Genomic DNA, 25,351 nt, shown 5'->3' with positions numbered 1-25,351 from the left:
AGCATTAATAAATTCAGTTTTCAAGCGTTTGCACGCAAACACAACCATTATTTTCAAAAGAAGTAAAGTTTTCAGTAAGCTTAATTATTGGACTTAAAAACAAAAAATTCAAATACTTAAATGTGGGATGGAGCATTTTGTGGCATGACTAAGACAAGGCATATTAAAATTTAAAGCAAATCTTGGAAGTCATTGTGTTATTGTGCTGCACTATCAAGCTAGCCACTGTGCCACAAACACCCCTTAATCAAGCAGATCTGAACAATTTTGCTTGAAAGATGACAAATGTTTTTGACAGTGCAGTGTCATTAGTGGTTTTATGTCTGGCGAGAAAACATTGTTTGATTTGCGTGATGTAACTACAAGCCAGAGAGAAAAACTGGTTTCCTTATGATCTTCTCGGTCTTGTAATTTGAGGACAATGACACCCTGTAAAAATTGGCTGCAGTTTCAGAAAAATTATCATCCATCATCTGGATCCTTGTCATCAATAGCCCTTCTACTAAAATGCCAACACTGTGGAACTTGATTACATACATCTGCCTCATTAATACATCTAATTAAAACATTTGGCCTGCCTGTTACAACCTAGAAGGGACGATGTGTCTATAATATGTAGCGGCCCAATAAACATGAATGTACTGGTCCAATTCCGGGACTTAACCGGTTTGTTACGGCAGTACCGGCAGTTGGAGAGTTTAACAAGGCCAGTGCTGAACCATTTCCGGCTTGCCGCTATTTTGCCAGTGTTATGATCGCCATATCTGGCCCAGCGCTGGCCCAGTTTAGTTTTACCGATATTCAAAGCATGTACTGACCCACCCTCGGGCCATTATTGGCTGGCCATTATTGAGCCATTAAATATCGCCGTAACTTGCCCGTTGCTGACCCAATGAAGCTTTGCCGTTATGGAGACTTTAAAAAATCTCGTCAAGTCCCACGAAGCGCAAAATTTTCTTTAGATAAGTTTGCACAGGCCTGGGTCCAAAGAAATAAAAAGAATAATATTGAGTTGTGTTTTGTTTTTTGTTTGTTTTGATTTTTTGTGTGTGTGTGTTTTTTTTTCTGCTTTTTTTTTTGTTTGTTTGTTTTTTTTAGGGGGGGGGGGGGGGCTATTTATTTTTTATCAGCATACAGTGGCAGATTATTACAACTGATTTAAACTTGAGATATTTCAACATAACCAAATGTGAGTTTCTGTTTACATGGAACGTGAAAATAACTGTTTTCTGGAGCTAAAGCTGCATGTAGATATTATAAAAATATGACATATTTTGTTTTCGCACAACTCGAAACATTGGTCGGGGATTTCCGTGCCTTGTTGCACCTGACCGGAGTTGAGCGAAAACCTCCGAGCGATGTTCCGATTTGACTCGCTCGTAAGCGCTCGGAAAAACGTTTGGAGTTTCCGTACCTTGACCGGAGTTAAGCGAAATCTCCGAAAGATGTAGGCTGACGAGTACTGTTGGGTTAACGAGCACAAAAGTACGAGACCTAAAATGTACGAGACGTTCTGTTCCGGCGCGCTCACCGGCGTGATACCGGGCCAATGCCGGACCGGAGGATAGCCATTCCTTAACGAACATTCTGTAACAGTGAATTCTGGGATCTGGCGCCAAGAAAGCTGTCGGCTGCTACCTAGAGCTACGGTAAGATTGTCTCGAACTTTTATCACGAAAACGTAAAAACTACAGACTGTTACAAAAACATAATGAGTGACGGCAATTCAGTACATTTCACTTTCACTTTCCATTTTCAATTTCTAGATTATAGATACATACGAGTAGGCCAAACGAAGGCCCTGTCTACCTATATTATCAGTTTGGCACGGACAAGGATAAATTTACATGGGGACATTGTCAATCATTGGGAAGCACTGAAATTGTAAAGGCTAAAGCAGACATGCTGCATTCTTTACTTCGTTTTTGATGCCATGCTTATTTATTGACACAGATTGCAATCAGTGAATCACTAAAATAGTGAGTACATGTGACTTATTAAACAAAGTCAGTTGACAATATGTCGTACTGGACTAAAAGAAGGCGGATACATGAAAATGTAAATAAATATCTGTCCAATATAAGCATTGCTCAAAATAGTTCAAGGTCATGTCAGCTTAAAGGCCAGCAAAGTAGACAGACAGCTTTGGAGCATGGTTTGGTGAAAGGTCAAGAATTTGTCTGTATTAACAATGATCAATCTAGTGGAAGTACCAGTAGTACTACTCCATCTGGCATTGGCAGTAGTAGCCGTACTACAGCCGATGTCTCTATCAATACTGCCACTTGTTCCGTTGACAATACCACTACCGACATTAATGCTAGCTCCAAACAAAATAATACATTCACAGACAAAGCAGAAACCAATGATGTATTATATGACATAATAGACAATGAAGGGACATTTCCTAACAGCATACCAACAATGGATGTAGACAGTGATAGATTTAATGATTGCGGTAGTACTGATTCAGAGGAAGAAAATGTTTTGTCGTCAGATTTGTTAGCTGCATGGGCAGTTGAAAATAACATCACTCACACAGCAGTTGGCAGGCTATTAGTCTTACTTAGAAACCATCATCCAAATTTACCTAAAGACCCCAGGACTCTTTTGGATACTGGACATGTTGTGGGGATAAAGCAGATATGTGGGGGTTCTTACTATCATTTTGGACTCCAAGGTTGTGTAATTCGAAGGATAGAATTGAACAAAAATATGGAATGTATCAAAGTCATAGATGTTCAGGTGAATACGGATGGACTCCCCATTTTCAAAAGTAGTAACACTCAGCTGTGGCCTATTTTGGGAATGATACAAAATGAAGCAAAATGCCAGCCGTTTGTCATTGGGTTGTTTGTTGGACAAGAAAAACCAAAGGATCCTTCTAAATTTTTGAAAGATTTTATCACAGAGTATACAAAGCTAAAACTAGAGGGGATACAATACAAAGGTAGGCATTACCAGATTAACATAACATCCTTCATCTGTGATGCACCAGCACGTGCCTTTATCAAACAAATCAAGTGTCACGCAGGTTATTCCGCATGTGAAAAATGTACGCAAAAAGGCGTGTATAATGGGAAAATGACATTTCCTGAAACTCATGCAACGCTGCGAACTGATGAATCATTTGAAAAGCAGGAAGATAAGAACCATCACACTGGAACAAGTCCGCTTTGCAATTTGTTCTCTATGGTGTCACAGTTTCCAATTGACTATATGCACTTAGTGTGCCTCGGTGTAATGCGTCGTATCCTTGTGTTACTGATAAGGGGTCCACTTACAATTCGCTTAGGGCCTCAGACAAAATTACGCATTTCAGCTGCCTTGCTTCACATGTGTAAATTTATACCTAAGGAGTTTGCACGAAAACCCCGTTCACTGTCAGAGATAGACCGATGGAAGGCAACAGAATTCCGCATGTTTCTTTTGTACACAGGAACTGTTGTTTTAAAGGACAGTATCGCTGATGAGTTGTACAAAAACTTTCTTCTGCTCTCAGTCGGAATTACCATACTTATAAGTCCGTCTCTCTGCTATCAGTTAGTGGGCTATGCACATGAGCTTCTAGTAAGCTTTGTCCAACACTTTGCGCACCTTTACGGTGCTGACCAGGTCGTGTACAATGTCCATAATCTGGTCCACCTTGCTCAAGAGGTGAAAATACATGGTCCTCTTGACACAATATCAGCATTTCCTTTTGAAAACCACCTGAAAACTCTGAAGCGGCTTGTGCGGAAGAAAAGCTTGCCATTACAGCAGCTTGTCGCAAGACTGAAAGAGATCTCTCAGATATCTCCCTCAGCTGCTACATTGCCCACAGCTGCTGATGGTGGACTGAAAAAGCAACATTTTCTTGGTCCAATTCCACAGGGATATAAATACCAGAACTGTGTCCAATACACAGAAGTTGAACTGGACCATTTCTGTGTTGTAACAGAAACCGGCAACAATTGTGTTGGGGTAGGGTCAAAGGTTTGCCTCATCAAAAATATTTTGTATTGTGGTGGAGATGTACTGGTGGTTTATCAGTCATTCAGATCATGTAGACCATTTTTCTCTTACCCTCTCAATTCAAGTGAAATCAACATCCACATGGTCACCGACCTCTGTGACAAACTCCATGTTGCTCCCATCCAGGAAGTGGTTCGGAAATATGTGTTGTTGCCATATAAAACTGTACATGTCGCAATTCCTCTTATTCACAGCTGTTAGGTACAGAAAAGTGATATACACGTGACATTATGCAGGGTTGGAGTCTTATACATGTAGAATCAGTAGCAATAGTCTTTTTTGTGTGTTTTTTAAATTTAATCCAAGAGCGATAATTTGATCAAATCTTTTTGTTGAGAAAGCCCCAAATGCCTGCCTTACCATAACTTTCTATTTCCCAGACATTGCCAATATATATGTATGTATGTATATTGATTTAATGATACTGTGGTTCAAGTTTCTAATATTTGTGAAAACATTAGAGGACCAACTAGAGGGATTGTCATTGAAAATGGAAATGTACTTCAGTTATTAGACAATAAATATCTACATACTGTACATACATGTATTTAAACCTTTCCAAGCTTGAACTAGCCTAATCATGACACTGTTTAATTATTGTTTCTAAAAGTCTAGTGAAGGACTATAAAAGAATTGAAGAACAATGTTGTATGTGACATACACCCCAAATGTAATTGTGATTTGTGTAAATGTACTGAATTTGTGAATCCTTTCTTATTTACAGACATACATGTCATTGACAATGTATGCCGTCGTAGTTTTTGTGGAGACGGATGAAGTAGAGCTTGTTGCTTCCAACTGGTTACAGTCTCAGACAAAAACTTTTTGGCCACCGTATCGCAATATGTCTAACGTAACTAAAGCTGTAAAAGACAGAGTAGCAGCTGACAAAACTTGGCCAAGTTACAGCATTCGCATCCTGTCTGCTTGTGGTGAGTATCATGTAAAACGTTTCATTATTAATTTTAACTCATTATATTACATGTCAGACATACAGTTCAGAAAATGGTGATTCTAAGGTTCTAAATAATGCTGCATATACTTCAAAGGGAAAAACTAACCATTTTAAGACGTGTAAACCACATATTAATTAGTCTCTTGTTACCTGCAGGCTGCAGAACTGTACATTCATGGGGCAGTTTTGACCTTCAAACCATCAGAAAATAGCTCCAATGTATTCCTTTTTGATATCAAAAAATGAAAAAAACCTCTGTGATGGTGAATCATTACAATCATGTTCGCCGACAACACACTCAGATGAATGACTTGAGGCAGGTTTTCCATGCATTGTTTTACAGGTCGTGCAGAAAGTGTCATGCAAAAAATTCATCTCAGGTGCTGCACCGATAGCCTCTAACGATAGCAATTAAGCATCTTATATTGGTGCAGCAATGTTTCACTGGTATCACAAGTGTGCAACAAAGCAATGGTTTACTTCTAGTGCTCTAGTTTCCTCAATGTATGAAGTTGGTGGCCGTTGTGCAAATACATGTAAGGTAATATTGAATACTTAAATGATGTTAAAACAAAACAAAATGAACGTACAGCGGAAAGAGAATAACCAAAGCAGTGACGTGTGTGAGACATTGGGATATTTGGCTCACACAGCCGAATGAAAATGTCTCCCTGTCACTTACCTCAGACAGGGTTTTATTCTAACTGTTCATGTGATTGCAAATATGCTACCACACATGCCCCTTAGCAGCGCGGTTTGAACAGAATTAGGTAAAAATAAATACTTGTTTAAGTGTTGACAACTAAGAAATTGAGAAAACTCGGTTCGCTGTATTGTTTACACATAACAATGGACAATATGAAAATGAAATGCATAGGTGCCAGGCCTTGGGGAACAAATGCCCCCCACAGCAAAGTCCCAGAATATGCTGGGATAAACCACAATTGGTCAGTCAGGTTTAAACCACAATTGATCTATCATCTTATCGCCTAATTCAGATATTCTTGCCTGTGGGCCGTGGCGCAGGGAAGCCAGTGATCAACATGTTGGGATGCAAATTCAAACTTTTCGAGAACAATGATGCTAGTAGCGCTGTGAAAACAGAGCCGCATTTGCTGGAGAACTAGCGCATTCCATCACTGTATAATACAGGAGGGAAGTTGTCGGTGACTTGCCAAAGGTCAACTGGTGGTCAACTGGTGGTTTTTCCCTGGTTTTTTTCCACCCAACCATAAATACTGACCTTCTGTCATATAAGGGAAATACTCATGAGTACGGTGTAATAAAAATGGACTGTAATCAGTCAGTCAGTCAAATGTTCTGCATTTTCCATGCAGATAGCTATGAGGATGGCAGAAGAAAGCTTCGAATGGCCGAGGAAACCTCAGACATACAAACAGATGATGAAGTTGGAATGGGGAAGGGTGCAAGAAGGTACATAGAGAGAACAGCATTAAAACAACACTATTACAACAATAAGTCTCCTGTAAAGAATAAAGAGAAACAAATCAAAACTTAAAACACTATCGCCCACAGCCATGGAGTAGTGGCTAGCGCTCTTGGCTGCTGAAGTGCTGGTCAAGACATCCCGGGATCGATTTCCCATAGTGTCAGGGAATGTTTCTCTCATTCCAGGCCGTTTGGCTGATTGGTTATGAGGCTATCTTTTGCAAGGTGGACGACAACGCTTGTAAGTACCAAGAAAAATCAGGTAATATTGGTATTAATGGACTGCAATTCGTTTGAGACCTCCTGCTGTCCACCTTTGATTATGTGGAGAAGTTGTCAGTGACTTGCCAATGGTCGGTGGTTTACCCTGGTTTCTTCCAGGGGTTTCTTCCACCCGGGGATGCCCAGAAATACTGACTCGCCATCATATAACAGAAATACTGAAAGGAACGATCTCAGCCTTGCTTCACAGAGCAAATTAAGATCGCGCTGCTTCCAAACTCGCATTTTTTTTCTGACAAGAGCACTATCATAATTTGATAGTGAACAATAATGTACACATGTTATAATGCACCGATTGCCTTACTGTACAGGCGCAAAGAGCGAACACTATACAGCGACACAGACGATGATGGTGATGATGAAGCTGTTGCCGGACCAGTTAAACGCAAACATCTCCCCCCAGCCCTGCCAGTCCCACCTTTTCCAAGCCTCCATGTTCCTGCTGGTATACAACTGGACAATCGACAAGGTACCGTGTCCCTATCTTACACAAATTTAACATGTAAGGCTTGTTTTTGGAGTTCAAGGTCAAATGCCACATTTTTAATATTCGTTAAAACAACCATAAACAGCATCAACTGGAATATGTGTCATCAGGGGCAAGTATGAATAAAGCAGCGTACTGATGACGTCGCGACGTTCTGAAAAGCAGGGGCGACAAGCAAGGGAGATTTGTTTACATTCAAGTGCCACAAGGCTGTGGTCGATAGATATGAGTCGGAATTCGAGAATACACGCGTGAAGTACACAAAATAGTATCAAAAATGCAAAAAGACAATCATTGTGCAGGTAATGTGATTAGTCAACAGCATAAATACCGGTACATCACGCACTGACACATCGCACTGAAAGGACCGATGATGTAACTAAATCAACAGCCTGATCTTGAAAGTTGTGTGACAACAAATAACACTAGCTGTAGACAGATTTCATTAAATCTAAACAGCGTGTACATTAAATATAGTTATAATGCTCTTTTTTCAGCCACAGACAGAGAAATACTAAAGGCTATCAGTGCTGTCCAGGTATCTTTGGATGAAGTCCGCAAAGAGGTTTTGTCCCAAAGACAGCTGCTGAACATGATGATCAGCAAAGAGGCATCAAGTGGCACCATAGATGTGATGGATACCTTTCCAATAAAGTCCATGGAAGAGCTGGATGGAATGGAAAACAAAATTGAAGATAAAGAAATTGCTAAATCACTGGTAAGTTTGTTGATGTCTGTCTGTTCATCTATCTGTAAGCAAGCTTAAGCTGACAACTCATCTTCTCGTACTTCAAGATGCTGCTTCAATTATTTCTGAAGTTTTTGCCCTATTATGATAGATATTAATGATAGTAAATTCTTGTCCGATTTTGGACAGTATGTGCCTATACCTGCAAGAGAGCTTGTCAACGCATCTGCTCCTAAACTCATCACAGGATTCTCTTGTAACGTGGTAAACAAAACGGATGCCATGCTGGGATGGTCATCTCGTCTTGGGTGTTACATGGCTGCAGATATTTCCGGAGTTGAAACTTCGTGGACATGATGGATTTCTTATTTGGATCCAGCTGCTACAGTGTTTTCCAAATGGTATTGTCGTGGTCAAAACCAATTGAGTTACCTCAATGAAACTTGGTGGGCTGATAATTTTTTTGTACTGGTATGGCAATTTTATGTCACTATTGTGCCTTATACTTTATTCTATGTGTTTTTTCTACCTTCCTATGGCTGCCGGTAGATGTAGAGGGCGGGGGACATGGGTGGGAGGTCTTATGGTACATAATAATCTATGGAGGAGGGAGTACATAGATAAATATGGTCCACAGCGGCTGATTTGGATGGGGAGGGGGGGGGGGGAAGCATGGTACATTAGGCCTACTATTATCAGCGGCGGGGGATTTAGGGGAGAGGCTTGGTACATAATAATGATTAACGGAAGAGGATTGGAAGGGCAATGGCAGTACATAAAGATGGTCTATTATGGAAAATGGACAGGGGGTTGGGTGTGGCAGTATGTTAAGGTGCCGTTAAGAAAGAAAATAAGGTAAGGCAGCTTGAGTAACATCACAGAATTTGCAAGATGATATTTCAGGAACATGAGATGTTTCACCTTAAGGATTGATGAATAGAATTAGTATGGGGAGTTAGAGTGATAATTTCAATTTCAATTTATTATTCAAGCACAATTTATACTCACATATAAACATGGCTCAGATAAGCATTAGGAGGGATGAATTCACTTAGTATTACTTGAGCCCTCGGGTCCAGGGGTTTTTTGTTAGCGCAGCTTCATGTTCAAAGAAGTAGCACTTGACTCCCACCCAACCCATCACCACCCTAGCCAACTTTTGGCAAACAACTGTATTGCTTTACAGCTTGAAAATTTTCACTTAGCATCACCTTCAGGATGTAAAAAAAACAATATAGGTAACCATCAATGCTATTTTGGCTTTACAACACAAGGTTATTATACCAGTATGTAATATTATTGTAGGTCAATCAACTCAGCCTCATCGGGGGTTCTAATCTTAAGGAGGCGACCAGACGGGTGATGTCTCAAACCATATCCCATAATGTTGCTCTGAACCTTAATTGGGCAGGGAGGAAGGGCTGGAAAGGTCAGCAGACTGAACCGAAGAGAGCATTTGGTGGTCTGCGCCTATGCGCTGCAATGAAAAGTAAGCATTTTACTGAGCATTTGTTTTTGATATTAATGTATCCTGGACAAAGTTTATGTGCCTGCATTTTGGTCCTTGGCAATTTGCTTCCCATCTATCGCATTGGTGATTGGTGGGTTAAATATTATAGTTTTTCATTCTCTCTTTTTTTTTCATGACCTAATTGGAGTTGAAGAATGTTCATTTTGTCTGTTTTACCTCAGTCTTGTATTTTGAGGGGAAGAAAACTAAAGAACCACAAGTATCCTAGCTAAAAGGGCTTTCGTTCCTCATTCTATAGTTGGTTGTACTTTTGGTAGCATGGTAAACTGCTAATTATGCTAATTACTGGGAGCTGCCAACATTGAACTGAACTATGTTCTGTCGTGGAATAAGTTAAAAAAAATTCTTTATGTACTATCCCTTCAAATTATGTTGTTGCTTTTTGTTACATTTAATAGAGATGGGAGATCGTAACAGTGCTTTTAGAAATATAAGTTGAACTGTCCTGATCATAAAAAGTGCTTGAAACAATCCCTACCTACAAAGAAGAAGAGTCTAGGAGATCAAAAATGGCAGCTCCAAGTAACTACCATAATTGGCAGTTGATTGTGGTGTTGCAAGTCGTAATTTCAAAGTGCGTGCAACTATACAGGTGAATGAAAGGCCTTTAAGCTAGGATAATTGTGGTTCTTTAGTTTTCTTACACTTAATGAAATAAAATCCTGTCAGGTGATTCAATCGCTTAAATAATGCACTATCTTACAGAATTGACCTTTTGTTTGACAGGCAAAGCGGCAGGCATGAACGCTCAAACAACTGGTCCATACTGATTGTCCATTATGTAGTTGATTAGAGGCCCTGAAGGAGACTTTTATTTCTATTTCCCATAATAAATCCTGTCAGGGTCATCAGGTCGCCTTGATGAATTGACCCAGTTGTTTTTGGGCTCCAGCCTTCGGCTCAGGGGTTTAGCCAGAAATCTGAAGCAAGGTGTCCAATTTGCCCGTTTAGAGGTCATTTTTCTTGAGAAGGGTGTCCAAAATTGAAATTTTCCTATCTCACTCATGTTAAAACTGTTGAAAATAGCCCGATAAAATGGGACCAGTTTCAATTTTGCCTATCCAGTTGGAACGTTGCTTGGCTTCTCCCTTAATTCCGTTTGATAATCCATTATCTAGGCTGTTAGTTGACACAAATAACACAACAGTACCTGTAATAGTATGCAGGGCGCAAATTATAATATTAGAATTTCCACTCATCAACATTGCTATTATAGCAAGTTAACAACTCCGAGAAAAGACATACAATTCATTTTGACTCTATATTTAGGTACCTTGCTACATTTCGCAAATTATACAAAGGGTATTGCAATTCCGAATTGAACACAGAGTATTCTGCCAATTCTTTTGTTATGCCACAAAGACCTTAAAAGCATAGTAAGGGTTGATAACAAGTTAGTCTCAAATGAAAAATGGTTCACAAAAATATTTTTATTTATTGTCTGCGATTTTTTCTTACAAAGTTATGAGGATTTGAAAATTTGACTTTATGGAAGCCTATTGAGAACCGAAGAACCAGTGACGTCACAGGAATTTGTTAATTCCGCAGCAATTGTTTATTCCGGCATCAAACTTTCATGATTTAATACGCAAGCCAATATCACCCAAATCATTTTAATCGAAGACGTAGTATCCATCCAACATGTATGATCTACAGAAATGAAAGCAGAATTATGACATCACTGGACCTTTTTATGGCCGAAACAGGCCTCCATTGAATCTAAAATTTCAAACGCTTATAACCTGGTGAGGAAAAATCGTAGAAAAATAATAAAAATATTTTTACCAACAATTTTTTATTGCCTTTCATATGACGATAAACTTCGGTGAGGCCTTATTTTCTTTTCTTTTAAACGGGCTATGCCGGACATTTTCAGCAAAAAGTGGAAGTGGTAGTCGCAAATCAATCCAATCCTATGCCATTATTAAAGAACAGCCCAAAATATTGCCCTCTACCATAAATCAGGCTCATTGATGCACGCCTTAGTGTTTAGAACAGCAGATAAAGTTCAATAAAACCGTTAATTCGGGTCGAATTAGCAATTTTATCAACTTAATCAACGGGCTAAAACGTGCATGGATGAGGCTGATTTTTGGTGGGAAGTATTATTTTGCCTAGTTCTTTACCAATAACATAAGATTTGATTGATTTGTGACTATCAATTTTTTTTTGCTGAAAATATCCGGTATAGCCCCTTTAAGTAATTTCTTGGTTATTGGATTGGTCAATTACTGCTGGTTACAAAACTCGTTACATACTATAAAGGGATTTAGTTGAACTTGTCATTTTATAAGATTGGAAAAACAGATACATTAAAAGAGCGGCATATACAAAACCTTAATAGTGTAACCGACGTAGGAAAGATGGCTTAATGTCACTTGTGCATTGTACTGTGATGTCATTTACACTGGTGTTTGTCTTGATGCTGTGTTGTGTCGTCGGTATAAGGTACGCTATTGTGAGAAAACAATAAACAGTATTTTATTCCGACAAGAGTAGCAGAATGGGATCGGCAAACAGGCGAATGAATAATGTTCATGAAAAATTATGACCAGTTCTAATCAACCGTATTACAGAATCCGACCTCTTGACACTGTCCTTCCAAAATTTGCCTTGAAAGTGCCATTTTTATCAGAAGTAGCTATAAATGGGTAAAGTTAGGTTACCCAACCGTCTGAGGTGCCCCTTTAGTTTAAGTATGCTTGCCCCTCAGCATCTTGAGTAAGGCCTATGTGATATTTTTTGAGTGTGAATGCATACAAATTATTCACATGATCAGTAGTACAAGCTGGCCTCATAAAGACATCCCGTGATCTCAAACCATCTCGAATTGGATAATTTGAAAGCCAGTTGTTTTGTTTCTTTAAATGGGCTTATTCTCAGAAACTTTCAGTTTGCCTAGGATGATTCTATACATGTTGACGTGTAGTTATTTCGATACAGTTGTATTCAAAGAAACTGGCAGTTAATTTGCCTTGTGAAATGTGTGTTCACAGAAGCGATGCTGAAGAACGTTGCCTTCAAAACAACAGAAGACCAGGTCGAGAGAGAAATGATGATATGGCTTCGCAACGCCTGCGACAGGCATGGGGGCAGGAAGAGGCGCGCTGAGTCTCAAGCCACTGTGTCAGTAGTGACTGTTTCGGAAAACAGCAAAATCGCTGAAATCACTGAAAATGAACTTTGATCGGTCCGAGCTATTTTCCTGTGCTTGATTTAAGAGTCAACTCTTTTTGTGCCATTGGTGCAGGTGGGATCAATTAAACTATTTGAAACTTACATATACATGTTGGTTGAGTTCCTTACTTTATAAATGTAAATAAGTTCTGAAACTGTTTTGGTGATTCACTGGTCTCCCACCAGTTTGTATTCTTCATCAAACCTTTTGCCAAGAGCCGTTATGGTAACATTTTCAACCTTAAAGCCGAAGGTTTTGACAGTCGTACTGTTTGGCATATATGTTGCTTTCTTGTCGACCAATAGAAAAAGGTTAAAAAAATATCAAGGTAGGGTTACTGCAAATATCAATTTAACAAATGTCGCTGAATGATTACTTTTATTCCTAGGAAAAGCAATGGATTTGATTGGGGATAAGCATTCTGGGTCTTCACTATATCTGTTTAGGACCAGTTATGAGCAAAGAGTACATTGGCCCAATTCTAAATGTACTGTACTGGCCCTATTCTTACAAAGATTGGCGCTGTATTGGCCTAATAACTTTATGCAACTCTGGGCCAATCAATGTATTACTACACTGGTCCAATGCATGTTTAAAAATGGATACATAATGGTGAAATTCCCAAACCAGTACTGGACCAGTGCCGCGCCACTGTGCAAAACGTGTATTGGTCCGATAATTGTTTCCCCAAATGGCCCAATTGAATACGTGTCAGCGTGCCAATATTGGTCCAATGCTTTTATGTTTCTTGGGGGTTAAGAGTTATTTACTTATTTGATTGGCATTTTACGCCATAATTAAGAACATTTCACTTATATGCCGGCGGCCAGTAGTATGGCGGGAGGGAAACCCACGACCATCTGCCGGTTGCTGCAAGACCTTCCCACGTACGCCCGGAGAGGGAGCCAGCGTGAGCTGGGCATGAACTCACAGCGAGCGCAGTTATATGGTAATGTGACTACATTGTTAAAGCAAGCACCAGGTAACACGATTGATCGGCTCACCCACCATTATTTACTAAACCACCCTCCTTCAATGGCCTACATGTAAAATTCTGCTCTTGGATAAATGACTCATTCCTCCGGTTTCTGACAGTTCTATTGATCACAGAACAGTCTATTCAAGTTTGTACGGGAGGCAGGAATGGATGATACCCTTCGAGTCTCAGGCCCCAAAGTAATATATCAAGATCCTTATTTGCTCCTAATAATGCATATTTTCTGGGTGAATTTGGAGGGTGGGGGGGCGTCAGAAGCAGTATTACTGACAAATTTTAATTCCCACACATCCCTCCTCCTCCTCCCCCCCCCTTCCATGAAACAAAAAGCCCCTTTAACATATACCTCATACTGGTGGATGGAAAGTGGATCTCCAGCCTATCTCCATATCAGCTACATCATCTAAATGGCCAGACATACCCAACAGCTTTATATTTGGCCAAAAAGGCAGTGAGAAAGAGTGAACAGCTGAGGTTGGGGAATCAGGCTCTTGACTTTACTGCTAACCACAACAAAACACCAGTACCTGCTGACACTGAATTACCAGAATGAAACATGGGAAAATGCCATCAATCCAGAGCCAAACAGAAAGCTACTATTCTCCAAGGGTACATTTACCAGTGGATGGAAATTTCCAAAACAGGTGATGAAGCCTTAGGTATTAGTGTCTATATTGTGTCATAAGCACTGTCAGAATTGAATTTCCCGGCTGCTCCTTGGGAGATCAGTGCAATCTCAACTGAACCAGTGCGGTTCTGTAAAACATAAATAAATACCAGTACCGTAAATAACCTAAAACTTCTTCCATGGCTGAGTGACTCAACTTTCCCAATAGTGAGAGTTCTGTTGATCTTAAAATTATCCTGGAAGCAAAATTACATATAATCTACGCTACACGTACAACACAATTTTTAGGTCAAACGCATTTAAATAAATGGCCATGTATCACAAACAGAAAATTTTATTGACTGGCCTAATGTGACCCTCAGGACATGCAGAAAGCCTTGTATCAGGTTAAAGCCTTATGTTTGCTCTGGTGTCTCTAACATCACTCAGGGGAGACATTTAGAAGGCATCTGCATCAAGAGCACATTAGTATCACAAATCAGATAAAAGTCAACAAATTAAGAGGTTATAGGTGAGAAAAAAAAAGCAACCTGAAGCCAAGCATAATTGCTGTCACTAACTAAATCAATACGGAGCGCCGCTAAAAGGGAGCATACATGTAGACGTGATACATCCTATAGAGCAACACAGACCATTTAATAAATAGGAGTTATGGGAAGATGTAATGACAAGTACTACATGTCATTCAGAACACCAAAAGTCACTTTATGTGAGCTACCGATACTGTACTGTACACACACTCCTTGTACTGTACACACACGCTTTCTTTATCAGCATTATTTTCCTCAAATCATGACTGCGTGTACTGTGTGTACTGAGCACTGGAATGCCATTTCTAAGACACCACACAGACTCTATATGCTGGTCACTGGAATGCCATTTCTAAGACACCACACAGACTCTGTATGCTGGTCACTGCTCAGACTATCAAAACTGCCTACGGAGGCAGTACATGTACAATAACAGTTAATCATCAAAAGTTTGGACGCCCTGATCAGTCTTGGAATTGAACCGTGTCTTCCACTGCAAATAGACAGTCTAAATTACAACTGGTCCTTAATAACCTTATGGCTCTCCTAACTATATGTGGGCTGCGCATACTAATGAACAGTTTTTGTGCATCTCATACATCACCAGATCTCTATTTTACTTATGCATTTTAGATACCACTTCATGCCACATGAAAGCAGTACCGTATTTCACCTAAAGTCCTGATTGATTTATCTGTCTTGTAGGGTCACCCGTGACATTTTTGTGAGGTTTGATTAATTTTTCAGAAATTTTTTCAGAAAGCATGAAAATCTGTCATGTACTTCAGCCAGATATCTGCAGACTGTATTAAATCTTGGTAACAGGTCATGATGAGCATCATTATCATTGATAGTACAAACAATGTAAATCTTAGGCAGGGAAATATATACAATATCAGGCAGGAAAATATACATGATATCAGGCAGAAAAATGCACCTGATATCAGGCAGAAAAATGTACCTGATATCAGGCAGAAAAATATATACAATATCAGGCAGAAAAATGTGCATGATACCAAGGCAGAAAAATATAACATGCTCACTCAGGTCAGAATGGTGAGAAGATATAAATGATTTTATAAATTCGATGAAATCTTTCATGAAGAAGTTGTAATACCTTGAACATCGCTACAACAACAACAAGTCAAAAGTTATCCTGTATCAGTACAGGTGTAACTTACCAACTATTCACTCTTCAATGCAAAGGTGGCACGACGTGGCACGTCTTCAGCTGTGTGACACCAACAGGTGATATATTATCAATACATCCATGAGGGATAGAGACTTTATAAGTGTACCTCATCAGGCCACACAAATGTACTGTCTGCAGTTGACAGAACAATGACCCTAAACGGAAGAAGGTTAACCTGCCACTAAAACCCTGCGTGAACGCACAGTCTACCTGAGCTAACGAGCCAGGTGAAAAAGTTCTTCTGAAGTAACCATTCATGGACTCATCAAGAGTTTTATACGGGAAGATTGCGTCAAGTGTTTACTAGATGGTTTGGGATTTAGGCCAGAAACCAGGCCTGACCTAGTTTACCTGTGCAGCCCCTTCCCATACGACAAACACACCTGACCCACAGAAAGCTTGTTAACATAAACCTATCACCTAACCAGCCAGCATTATATCACTCTGCATTCACTCACTTGACAAATAAGCTCGAGCTATCACCACTGCGGTGCTGGACTGAACTTGACCACAGAGATATGCCATTGATTGAGGTGGCAATAAACTACCTGTGTATATCTGCAAATGGCTTCACCTGTGACCCTCAAGTGAGAAGGCTCGGAGGGTTATAAGATCAATGAGGACATAATATGGCCATGCACGGATAGCATGAAAGAAAAAAACTGTTCACGATCTCATAAAGAACATTCTCACAATCACCTATAGCTAACAGACTTGGCCATCCACCCAACTTACATGTTTCTTATAAATGGTGAAGTAGAAAATTAGTGCTACTCCCCTGTTTCTGCATATTTATAGCATGGGGGAGAAAGCAATTAAAAAACCGAAATTTGGACCCCCTGACAAACACACTGGCTTCAAACAGGTGGGCTGGTTCAAGTAAAGCAGTGAGTCAGAATTAGTTACCAGTGTATACAAGCACATGTTACATCCATTCTTATTCTTAATCCCTTAGGTAAGTTTCTAAAAGAGACAACAAAGATGACCACCACAACAGCAGCAAACTTCCCTATACTAAACTATTCATTTTCAACTTTTGACCTAGAAAGGCATTTTATCATGGTTCACATCTGTGCAGAAAAAATACACACATACATCCAAAATGCCTTTATATACAAACAAGTTAACCTTTTCTCAGATTATTCTCAATTTAGGAATGGTCCAAAGTGAAAGTGAAAGCTGACAAATCAGACAAACATAGTTACTCGTACCTGTGACAATCTCCATGGTGTAGATATCCACACTGGTATACTAGTGACTGATCAGGCCATATCAAGCCTCACATGATTCGTGTATAGGCCTAGAGAGGTTAACACGGTATTCAGAGGGGTTAACACGGTATTCAGAGGGGTTAACACGGTATTCAGAGCACCTTGTTTATGTTGTGGTTCATGATCACAATCTTAAAGACTTCCCCTTCCCAACCCCCCCAAAAAATACCCCTACAGCCCCAGGGGAAAACAGGTCAAGGAAAGCAGGATGTAAACATCGGGTATGCCTCTCAAACAGAACGTGAGGGTAATAAGGAGCCTTACCTGACATGATTAGCGCTGACGTGCCTCTTTAGCTCACACCAGGACAGTCCAGCTATTAAAAGCTGTGGGGGTCAGGTAAACAGCCCACCTGTACTAGCCAGCTTTCTACTCTACCCCCTGCTCACACTATCTTATCTCTAGTCTCCTTGTCACGGCAGTAGCTTGTACAGGTAACACAGCCTGATAGACTGAGTACCTGACACAGGTGAATCAGCGCATGACCCTCAGGGTTGTACAAGACTTTTATTGTACACACACAGGTATATCATATTAAACTCACTCTTAATTCACAATAGCAGGAAATGTCCTCAACAATTAAATTACACTGAGGAGATGTACACTGTAAAAAAAATATCATAATCGAGTTTTTAAGGTGTAACAATTACAGAATAAACTGTACCTGTGAACTTGTAACGTGGAAGTGAAGTGATCTTGAGTGGAGGTGGAAGAAGAAAGCAAGCTTCCAGTTTCACTGGGGTGAACAAAAAGGGACAGACTATTTACAGCCACATTAAAAGCCAATCACTGACCTTAGCAAAAGGTCAAATGGGGTCAGTTTAGAGGTCATGCTGTTCCAAATATATAAACACAATATCACACGCATATGCATGTGTATAAATATAGTATTTACATATTTATATTCAGGAGATTCTGTACAGCTTTACTACTGTAGTATAATTAGGCACATTTATGCAGATAATGTTCATTATCAGAAATGATAATGACAAGAATGATGCCAGTAATGCTACTCAATTTTAGTGGACGAATTTACTTTAGAAAACAGAATTTTGTCTGAAAAATTTAACAGATCAACAGTTGTTGACTTTGGCCTTCGAAACAACCCACTACCAATGAATATGTTGGCTGATCTTACAGGAACTGGTTTCTAACATACACAATAAAACTCTTTAGAGACCAAAAAGCCACCATATTTACACACATCAATTGCCAAGTTCTCCATGGTGGTGTGTTGTTCATGTTGGTGTGTTCTCCATGGTGGTGTGTTCTTCATGGTGGTGTGTTGTTCATGATGTGTGTTCAGGCTGCTAGCTGTTGCTATGCCTGATTTTCCCAGCACACTTAACACAGGTCACATTATCCGACAGTTTACTGGCTGACTTGTGCCAGCCCTCACAGTTTAGCGAGGGGTCCAGCGGGACAACAAACAAGTACCATATCAAACACTTGTATCCCCAATAAATACTAATCTGCCATGGAGCACAGATGGTTTGGCTCGTTTTGTTTCCAAAGGTCTGGTATATCATCCATCAGCTGAAAACAGCAGTCATTTCATCCATGACTAACTTGTTTATTTCTCCTTATTCTGAGAGTTTTATTGATTTTAGAAAGGTGTTTTGAGGTTTGCTTGGATCATAGGATGATATTTTACTAGAAAAATTGTACGTTTCAGCTCCAAAAATAACATTTTGCGACATTTATTTGTCTCTAAAAATGCATGTTTTGTGTGCGAAATTTTTATCCACCAATATAAGTGTTTATGAAACACTCTGATAGAACTATGTGGTGTACAGAAATGAAGCTTGCATCTTCAGGGACACAATAATTGATTCACTTGAGCCTCATTTTCAGAATAATTACATGCATAAATTCCAGTGAAAAGTACGCCTTGGAGGTCAACAAGGCTGAAGACTTAAAGGAACCTTTTTCTGTAAAAAGAAGTTCAGTATTTGATGGGAAAATCACTTTCTATGATTAACACCAATTTAATTTTGCACAGAATTGAATGAGTCAGCTGCATGACTGAGGGTAATTTATATATCTATATTAAATGTCTATCAATTGTAAACTCAGTACCACTGCAGGCAGAAATGAAGAAAATGCTTTACATCGGCATGCATTCAATTTTCTGTTTACACACATCTATAAGTAGACTAATTAAAATGGAGGAACAAATTAAAGCCACACCAATAAATAACCAGCTAAATAAAAATAAAAAAATAACATAAGAGTGAAAATACTGAATGTAAATATCTTTAAAGGATCTATCTACCATAAACTCACACTGAATCTTAATCGTAAATAGAAACCACAAAGCATACATTTACACGTATCTGTTCCACGAGGCTTAAGCTCAGTTAGTGTTTACACTTTTCCAGGAACATGTTGAGTTAAACAAAGAACAAACTAGTCATAATAATATAAGTCATGATAATATAAGGAATTGATTTCTATGAAAGCTATAGAGTAAGGGCCTCTGATCATGAGATATGAAAAATCTCACTATATATAAACTCTGTCATCAGACGAAGATAAATGCCATCAATTTATTCTTAATTCTTATGGTGGAAAAATGACGATAGTCAGTGAGCTATTCAACCATAATTCAATTTCTCATCATCTATAAAGCATATCTTTTAGCTCTACATGTTTGTCGATGCATCAATTTTTCGTCTGAAGGGTATTGATCCAGTAATTGTTTCACGCAGCGATGGATATCCGCCCGTTCTACACTGATACATATACTCACACTAAAGACATCGCCCAAGCACAGAGTTGAGCCACACAACAAAACCTTTTGTATCAGTCGACAATTTCAAGTTCAGAACTATGTTTAGATGGCGACAGCAGAGAGCTTTTAGCGTGGTCATACCCGTGTGGTTTCTTGAAATGGCTCCAGTATACTTACACGTCCTTTTCACGGCTGTTGTGAATGGAACATAAATGCCAGGAAGGATGATCACACATGGGACTTTTGCGCTAGTAATCAGCTGCAAATCTTCTGCGGAGAGGAAATTGGCTCAGACCACATAAAGCAGCTAGTCTTCCGTACCAGTGACCGTCAACCACAACAAATATATGGATCTGTCGAAGGTTGCATGGAATCGGGGATAGTGCCTCCCAGGAGAGTCTGTCTCTTCAAATCTCTCTGTATGTCTGCAGCCTTTACCGATCACTCAAGGTTGCAGAGTTTCTATGAGTGTACAGAACTCGGATCAATGGGTATGTGTGAGCCTCTTGCCACAGTTCAATTGGGGTACGATAAATTCTTAGCAAATCTGATCACACACCTATAAATGTAGCTCGTGTTTTACCATTTTCACAAGAATGTTATCTGATCTGGACACTCACAGGTTATTTCCTTGAAGCTGACACCTATCCACCTAGCTGAATGTTACATCTTAATTTTCAAAATCTTGAAACTGATGTTTTCAAATTGAATATATACTTAAGGTGGTCCAATTTGTAAAGGATTTTATTTTTTAGGATTGTTGTCAATTTTAAAAATGTTTCCAGAGTTTTCCTACTCCAAGCCTGAGATGAGTGACTAAGGTCAGTTCAAGGTCAACTCAACAAACCCAGAAAATGTTCCCCAAAACTCCTACTAAAAGTTTGATCTATGAATTATCAGCCAATCAGAAGGTTTTGTCTGCAGTCTATTCTCATCAATGGTGCCCAAGGGCATGGATCTATATCATCGCACAGTCTCACCCAGGAAGAGCATGAAAACTTTTTAACTACAGGAATAATTAATTCACACCACAAACATCTGTGCGGATCTAAAAACTGTTAGATATCAGCTCTGAACCAGGTCAGAATCTCGTCAGGGATAAACCCTCTTGTCAGTCAATCAATCATCCTCTCAATCAATCATTCTCTCACACAGCAGGGGTATAATTATAATTTACATGGATGGGACAGAAACAAAGGCCTATTAAGCCACATATTGTAATTTATGCACTCAATTATCATCAAAATGAAAATAAGAATGATTTGCTTGCGTCATTAAAGATGCAAGCTTCATAAAACTGTTCAGTTTATTTCTCTAAACCCCACAGCTCTCTCTGAACGTTTGAAAACATTGGTCCAGAGACGGTTGATATGGTTGGTTTAAGAATAAGGGTAAATTTGGAAACAAAAGCAGTCAGTGAAATATGGTTCCAGTAACACCAAGTTACTATGGGAGGAATGAATGCTCTGACAATAACAATTAATGCTCTGTCAATAACACTATAGTTAATCTCTTTTAATACAAATGATAATCGCTAAAAGGAGCTGTAAGCGCCATTTCTGTGAAAGGAATACTAGTATGTTCAGTTAACAGTTTTGTTGTTTCTCTATGCCCTTTTAATCTGCCTATTCATCTAATGAACAGCATACTATTACATTTATTTTTCAAAAAAAAAAAAAAAAAAAAACAGAAAATGAGAGAGAAATGTCATTATTTGCTTTCAGCACTATTTATATCTGTCCTAAAAATCAGAAGATTTAGAGTATCTTCTGGGCCACTAGGTGTGGTATTTCTTTGAATGGCATAACTTTACAACTTTTGTCTGAATGCCTTAGTAATTAATGGGTCATCAGGCCATACAAGGGTCTTACGGACACATTTATGAAGGTAATATAGCCCTCAAAACGTTGGACATCTGTGTATGCCTGATCATCCAGGGTATTACTTTTCCTACACAGAAAAGCTGTAGAAAAGCTTCCAGCTACTCTTCTGAAAGAGCTCACAAGTCAGACACAGATGGCCAATGGGAACAGCCCTTCCATCTGAAGTCCTAACATGCTGTTGTAAAGTTACTGTGACTGATAGAACCAAGAGGGCCAAATTTCACCAAATTCATTGATAGAGTTAGACAGATCAAGTTTTAGGTAGGAGGATAATTTATGGTTAATTTGTGGCCGATTGATGATGCTGAGAATGCTAGACTTGGTAGTCAACACTCCCTGCCTCTACGTAAAGCATGTGAGTGTTAAGACAGCCCCTCCACTTTGACCAATGAAAATCTGTACCCGTTTGCCAAGCTATTTTGCTCATTCAGATTCAGTGTTCATTGGCCAGCAAAGATTACACCACTTTCAGAAACCAGGTATCTTTTAACACAGCACAGAATCGACAGATCTAAACAGTCTTTCATTGCGAGAGTATACACTGATATTAACTGATACTGATTCTTTGTACATCGATTGATGAATGCTGGCTTATAATTAACTTTGGCGAAGAGCTGATCCCAATGACAATACAATATCACAGCATTGATAACTGGGTGGCAATTTCTATGACAAAAATGCACAAATTATCCCCCCGATATACCCATGTGGCTTCAGGAAAAGACTGTGAGGTATAGCTATATAGGCATGCCATGGTGTTTTCATACAATATCTGTATTTCAGTTAAAGTTTATCACTTGAAAAGGCCTTAAACAGCTACTCCAGTATCAAGACCTGTATATATATTCAAAGTGGGATTAAGTAACAAAGATCGACATAGTCTGAATTACTTTCCTAAATTGGAAAAAAAAAAAATTGCATCATATTAAAACGGCTGTTAAATTTCGAAGGAAAGTAAGGAATTAAAAATTTTCTGTTGTTTCAAATTTTGCCTGGTGTTGGACGCCATGCAAGAACATTTGGCGTCACCCATCACTGACGGATATAGCCACAACTGACGTCAGAGTCTCAAACGCGCACGACGTGATTTCATAACAACTACCTTACCGTACGTCACATCTACCTGACTAATCACCACATAAGGAATATTTTCACATCACATCAAGGAAAGTTTACAGAAACTGCCAAACATTTAGTTTTTGTGGACACTCCATTAACACGGGTTTATTAAGTGTTATTCGTCATCAATCTTTCTGAACTATGACATTCGCTCTGTTCCCTGGGGTATCCTTCATATCATTGTAATATTTCTGCCTAAATTCTCTTGCGACTGAAGTAGCACTTTAGGTTTTAGACAACACAATTAAAAACAAACCAAGTCACAACTGTACAGTGCAGGAAAAATTTGTGAATGAATATATTTTTATTAAACAAAACTTGAATGTTCTAGTTTCCTGTTTTTTAAAATTTAGTGTCATTCATCATGCTATTATAAACACTGTACCGCCAGGTACATACCTGCCTAATCTCTTGATACGTACATCAACTGTTTTTGTTATTCAACCTTAATTCCCTATGATCTCTGTTCATACACACTCCAACAAACAGGATGTGGCAGATTACACCTTATTCCTAGGTGACCTTGCCATCTGCGGTTGTTTATATCACCCAGTTTAAATGGACTTCAATGTCAAAAATACACTTTGATTACTTTAAATTACTTTATTCCTTACAATTTCATATTATGAATTATGTCTTCAATGTTCTGTGTTGTTGTTGTGATCTGATATGTTTTAACAAGACTTGAAATATTTCACTGCAGTTTTGGAAATGCTCTCAGAAAAAAAAACAGCAATTGAATCTACAAGGCAACCATACTGACAACAGTTAATCAACTTCAAAGAAAATTACTATTCCACCCATATGAAAAGAAGAAGCAAACTTCTAAAACTGCCAAAATATAAAGCATACATTCCGCTTTCAGTTGAACATTTTAATTCTTTAATTATTTATTTATTTAAGTCTTTATTTATTTATTTATTTAAGTCTTTATTTATTTATTTATTAATCCCATGCTGGAATCTATTTATTTACTTTTTTTATTGGTGTTTTAAGCCGTACTTAAGATTATTTCATTTATACGACAGCGACCAGCATTACGGTGGAAGGAAAACAGACAGAGCCCTGGGGAAACCCAGGACCATCCGCAGGTTGAGTCAGACTTCCCACATACCGCCAAGAGGAAGCCAGCATGAGCTGGACTTGAACTCACAGCGACGGCATTGGTGGGCGGCTCCTGGGTCATTGCACCACACTGGTGTGCTAACCCCCTCAGCCACAAAGGCCCGACCCTGTAGTATATGGAGAGAAACCAAAACAAGCAAAAAATAGATAGCCCAAAAAAAAAAAAAAAACTGACAACATAAAAAACAAAATTCAACAACCCCATATGGATGTTGTTTTTGCTTGGATGACTCATCACCAGCTATGTCAATGTCATAAAAAAACACAAAAACTCATCCAGGTGTACTAAACAGTAAAAAAGTTAGCCTTCAATCAAAAAGCCTTTCAATATAGGATATCTTATTTGTTCTGGTAACTTATTTAACGTGACCAGCGTGTATACAAAGCATGGAGGTAGAGCCATTCTATACTCACATACTATATATTAAAAGTGCATCTGTGTAACTAGTAAACAAGCTGTGACTTCACCATAGAGCCTGTCCTCATGAGGTCACAGCGGTAGTCTGGTGTAAACAAGAGCTCAGAGATAGATCCATGTGAAAGCTTGCTGACCAGACTACAGTGATACACTACACCATAGAGTAGTTGTTGACCCTGTTTTATGTCCCTGTCAAATAAACAACTTTTCGCCCTGCCCCAGTAAGAACTATATGCACACTCTAGATGTGGTGGGGTCCGGGAATGGGGGGGGGGGGGGGGGAGGGGGGGTCTTTGTTAATCTGTCAGACAATGATCTGGCTCCTTTAGCAGGTATACTTATTGATAATATGATGACTAATTTCTGATAAACAGCAGGTAAATATCAAACTACGACAGGTGATTCATCGAAGTTCCGGATAAACAGATCAGCATAAAACTACTAATTTGTACTGCACTTAATCATGCTGAGCTCATCTTTGATGAAAAAAAAATCCCAGGTTCATATTGTGATTTTCCCTTCTTTTTTATACATAAAATACCTCCTGGGCAGGTGTACGAACACGGTTCAGATCTTACACGTGCCTAGTGTCTTGATACTCTATATCAGAATTTACTGCGAAATCTTTTGTCAGACTGAATTTCAAAAAAAAATTCCTACATATCACCAGAACAGTCAATGCATCATATATCCATGTAGTATTTTTATAATCTATTTAGTAATCAGGCCAAGAGTCTCTAAAATCTGAAATTCCGACCATTACATCATCTGCATGGTGGAATGCGTCATGTGAAGTACACAGGGTTATGTGCCTCGATCTATTCGGACATTCCGCTGAGTATTTGTGCACATGCTTGCTCAAACACGTAA

At 39.1% G+C, this 25,351-nt stretch overlaps 2 protein-coding genes across 9 annotated transcripts in view; one reads left to right on the top strand and one right to left on the bottom strand.

The window, feature by feature from the left end:
* LOC135477754 (5'-AMP-activated protein kinase subunit gamma-1-like) overlaps nucleotides 1-25,351 on the bottom strand; it is a 239,971-nt gene that overhangs the window by 51,427 nt on the left and 163,193 nt on the right. Inside the window, exon 1 of one of the 8 annotated variants that reach the window (XM_064757958.1) lies at nucleotides 17,143-17,159. The exons of 6 other annotated variants lie outside the window; for them this stretch is intronic. The gene's annotated coding sequence lies outside the window, so the exon portion shown is untranslated. One more of the 8 variants, XM_064757955.1, reaches the window with a different exon arrangement.
* On the top strand, nucleotides 1,537-12,700 carry LOC135477907 (uncharacterized). Its single transcript, XM_064758121.1, has 7 exons — nucleotides 1,537-1,649; nucleotides 4,739-4,946; nucleotides 6,307-6,403; nucleotides 7,012-7,169; nucleotides 7,685-7,905; nucleotides 9,181-9,364; nucleotides 12,403-12,700. Exons 2-7 carry the CDS (start codon nucleotides 4,745-4,747, stop codon nucleotides 12,591-12,593), a joined length of 1,053 nt encoding a protein of 350 aa, XP_064614191.1. The 5' UTR covers nucleotides 1,537-1,649; nucleotides 4,739-4,744; the 3' UTR covers nucleotides 12,594-12,700.

The sequence above is a fragment of the Liolophura sinensis genome, chromosome 11 (genome assembly GCF_032854445.1).
Source record: "Liolophura sinensis isolate JHLJ2023 chromosome 11, CUHK_Ljap_v2, whole genome shotgun sequence".
Taxonomy (NCBI): domain Eukaryota; kingdom Metazoa; phylum Mollusca; class Polyplacophora; order Chitonida; family Chitonidae; genus Liolophura; species Liolophura sinensis.
This window is presented reverse-complemented; position numbering and strand designations above follow the sequence as displayed.

Excerpts from the sequence above, each read along its gene's own strand:
- LOC135477907 (XM_064758121.1), top strand. The coding sequence starts at position 4,745 with ATGTCATTGACAATGTATGCCGTCGTAGTTTTTGTGGAGACGGATGAA. Across the intron at positions 4,947-6,306 it reads TCGCATCCTGTCTGCTTGTG|ATAGCTATGAGGATGGCAGA; the intron begins GTGAGTATCATG and ends TTTTCCATGCAG. Across the intron at positions 6,404-7,011 it reads ATGGGGAAGGGTGCAAGAAG|GCGCAAAGAGCGAACACTAT; the intron begins GTACATAGAGAG and ends CTTACTGTACAG.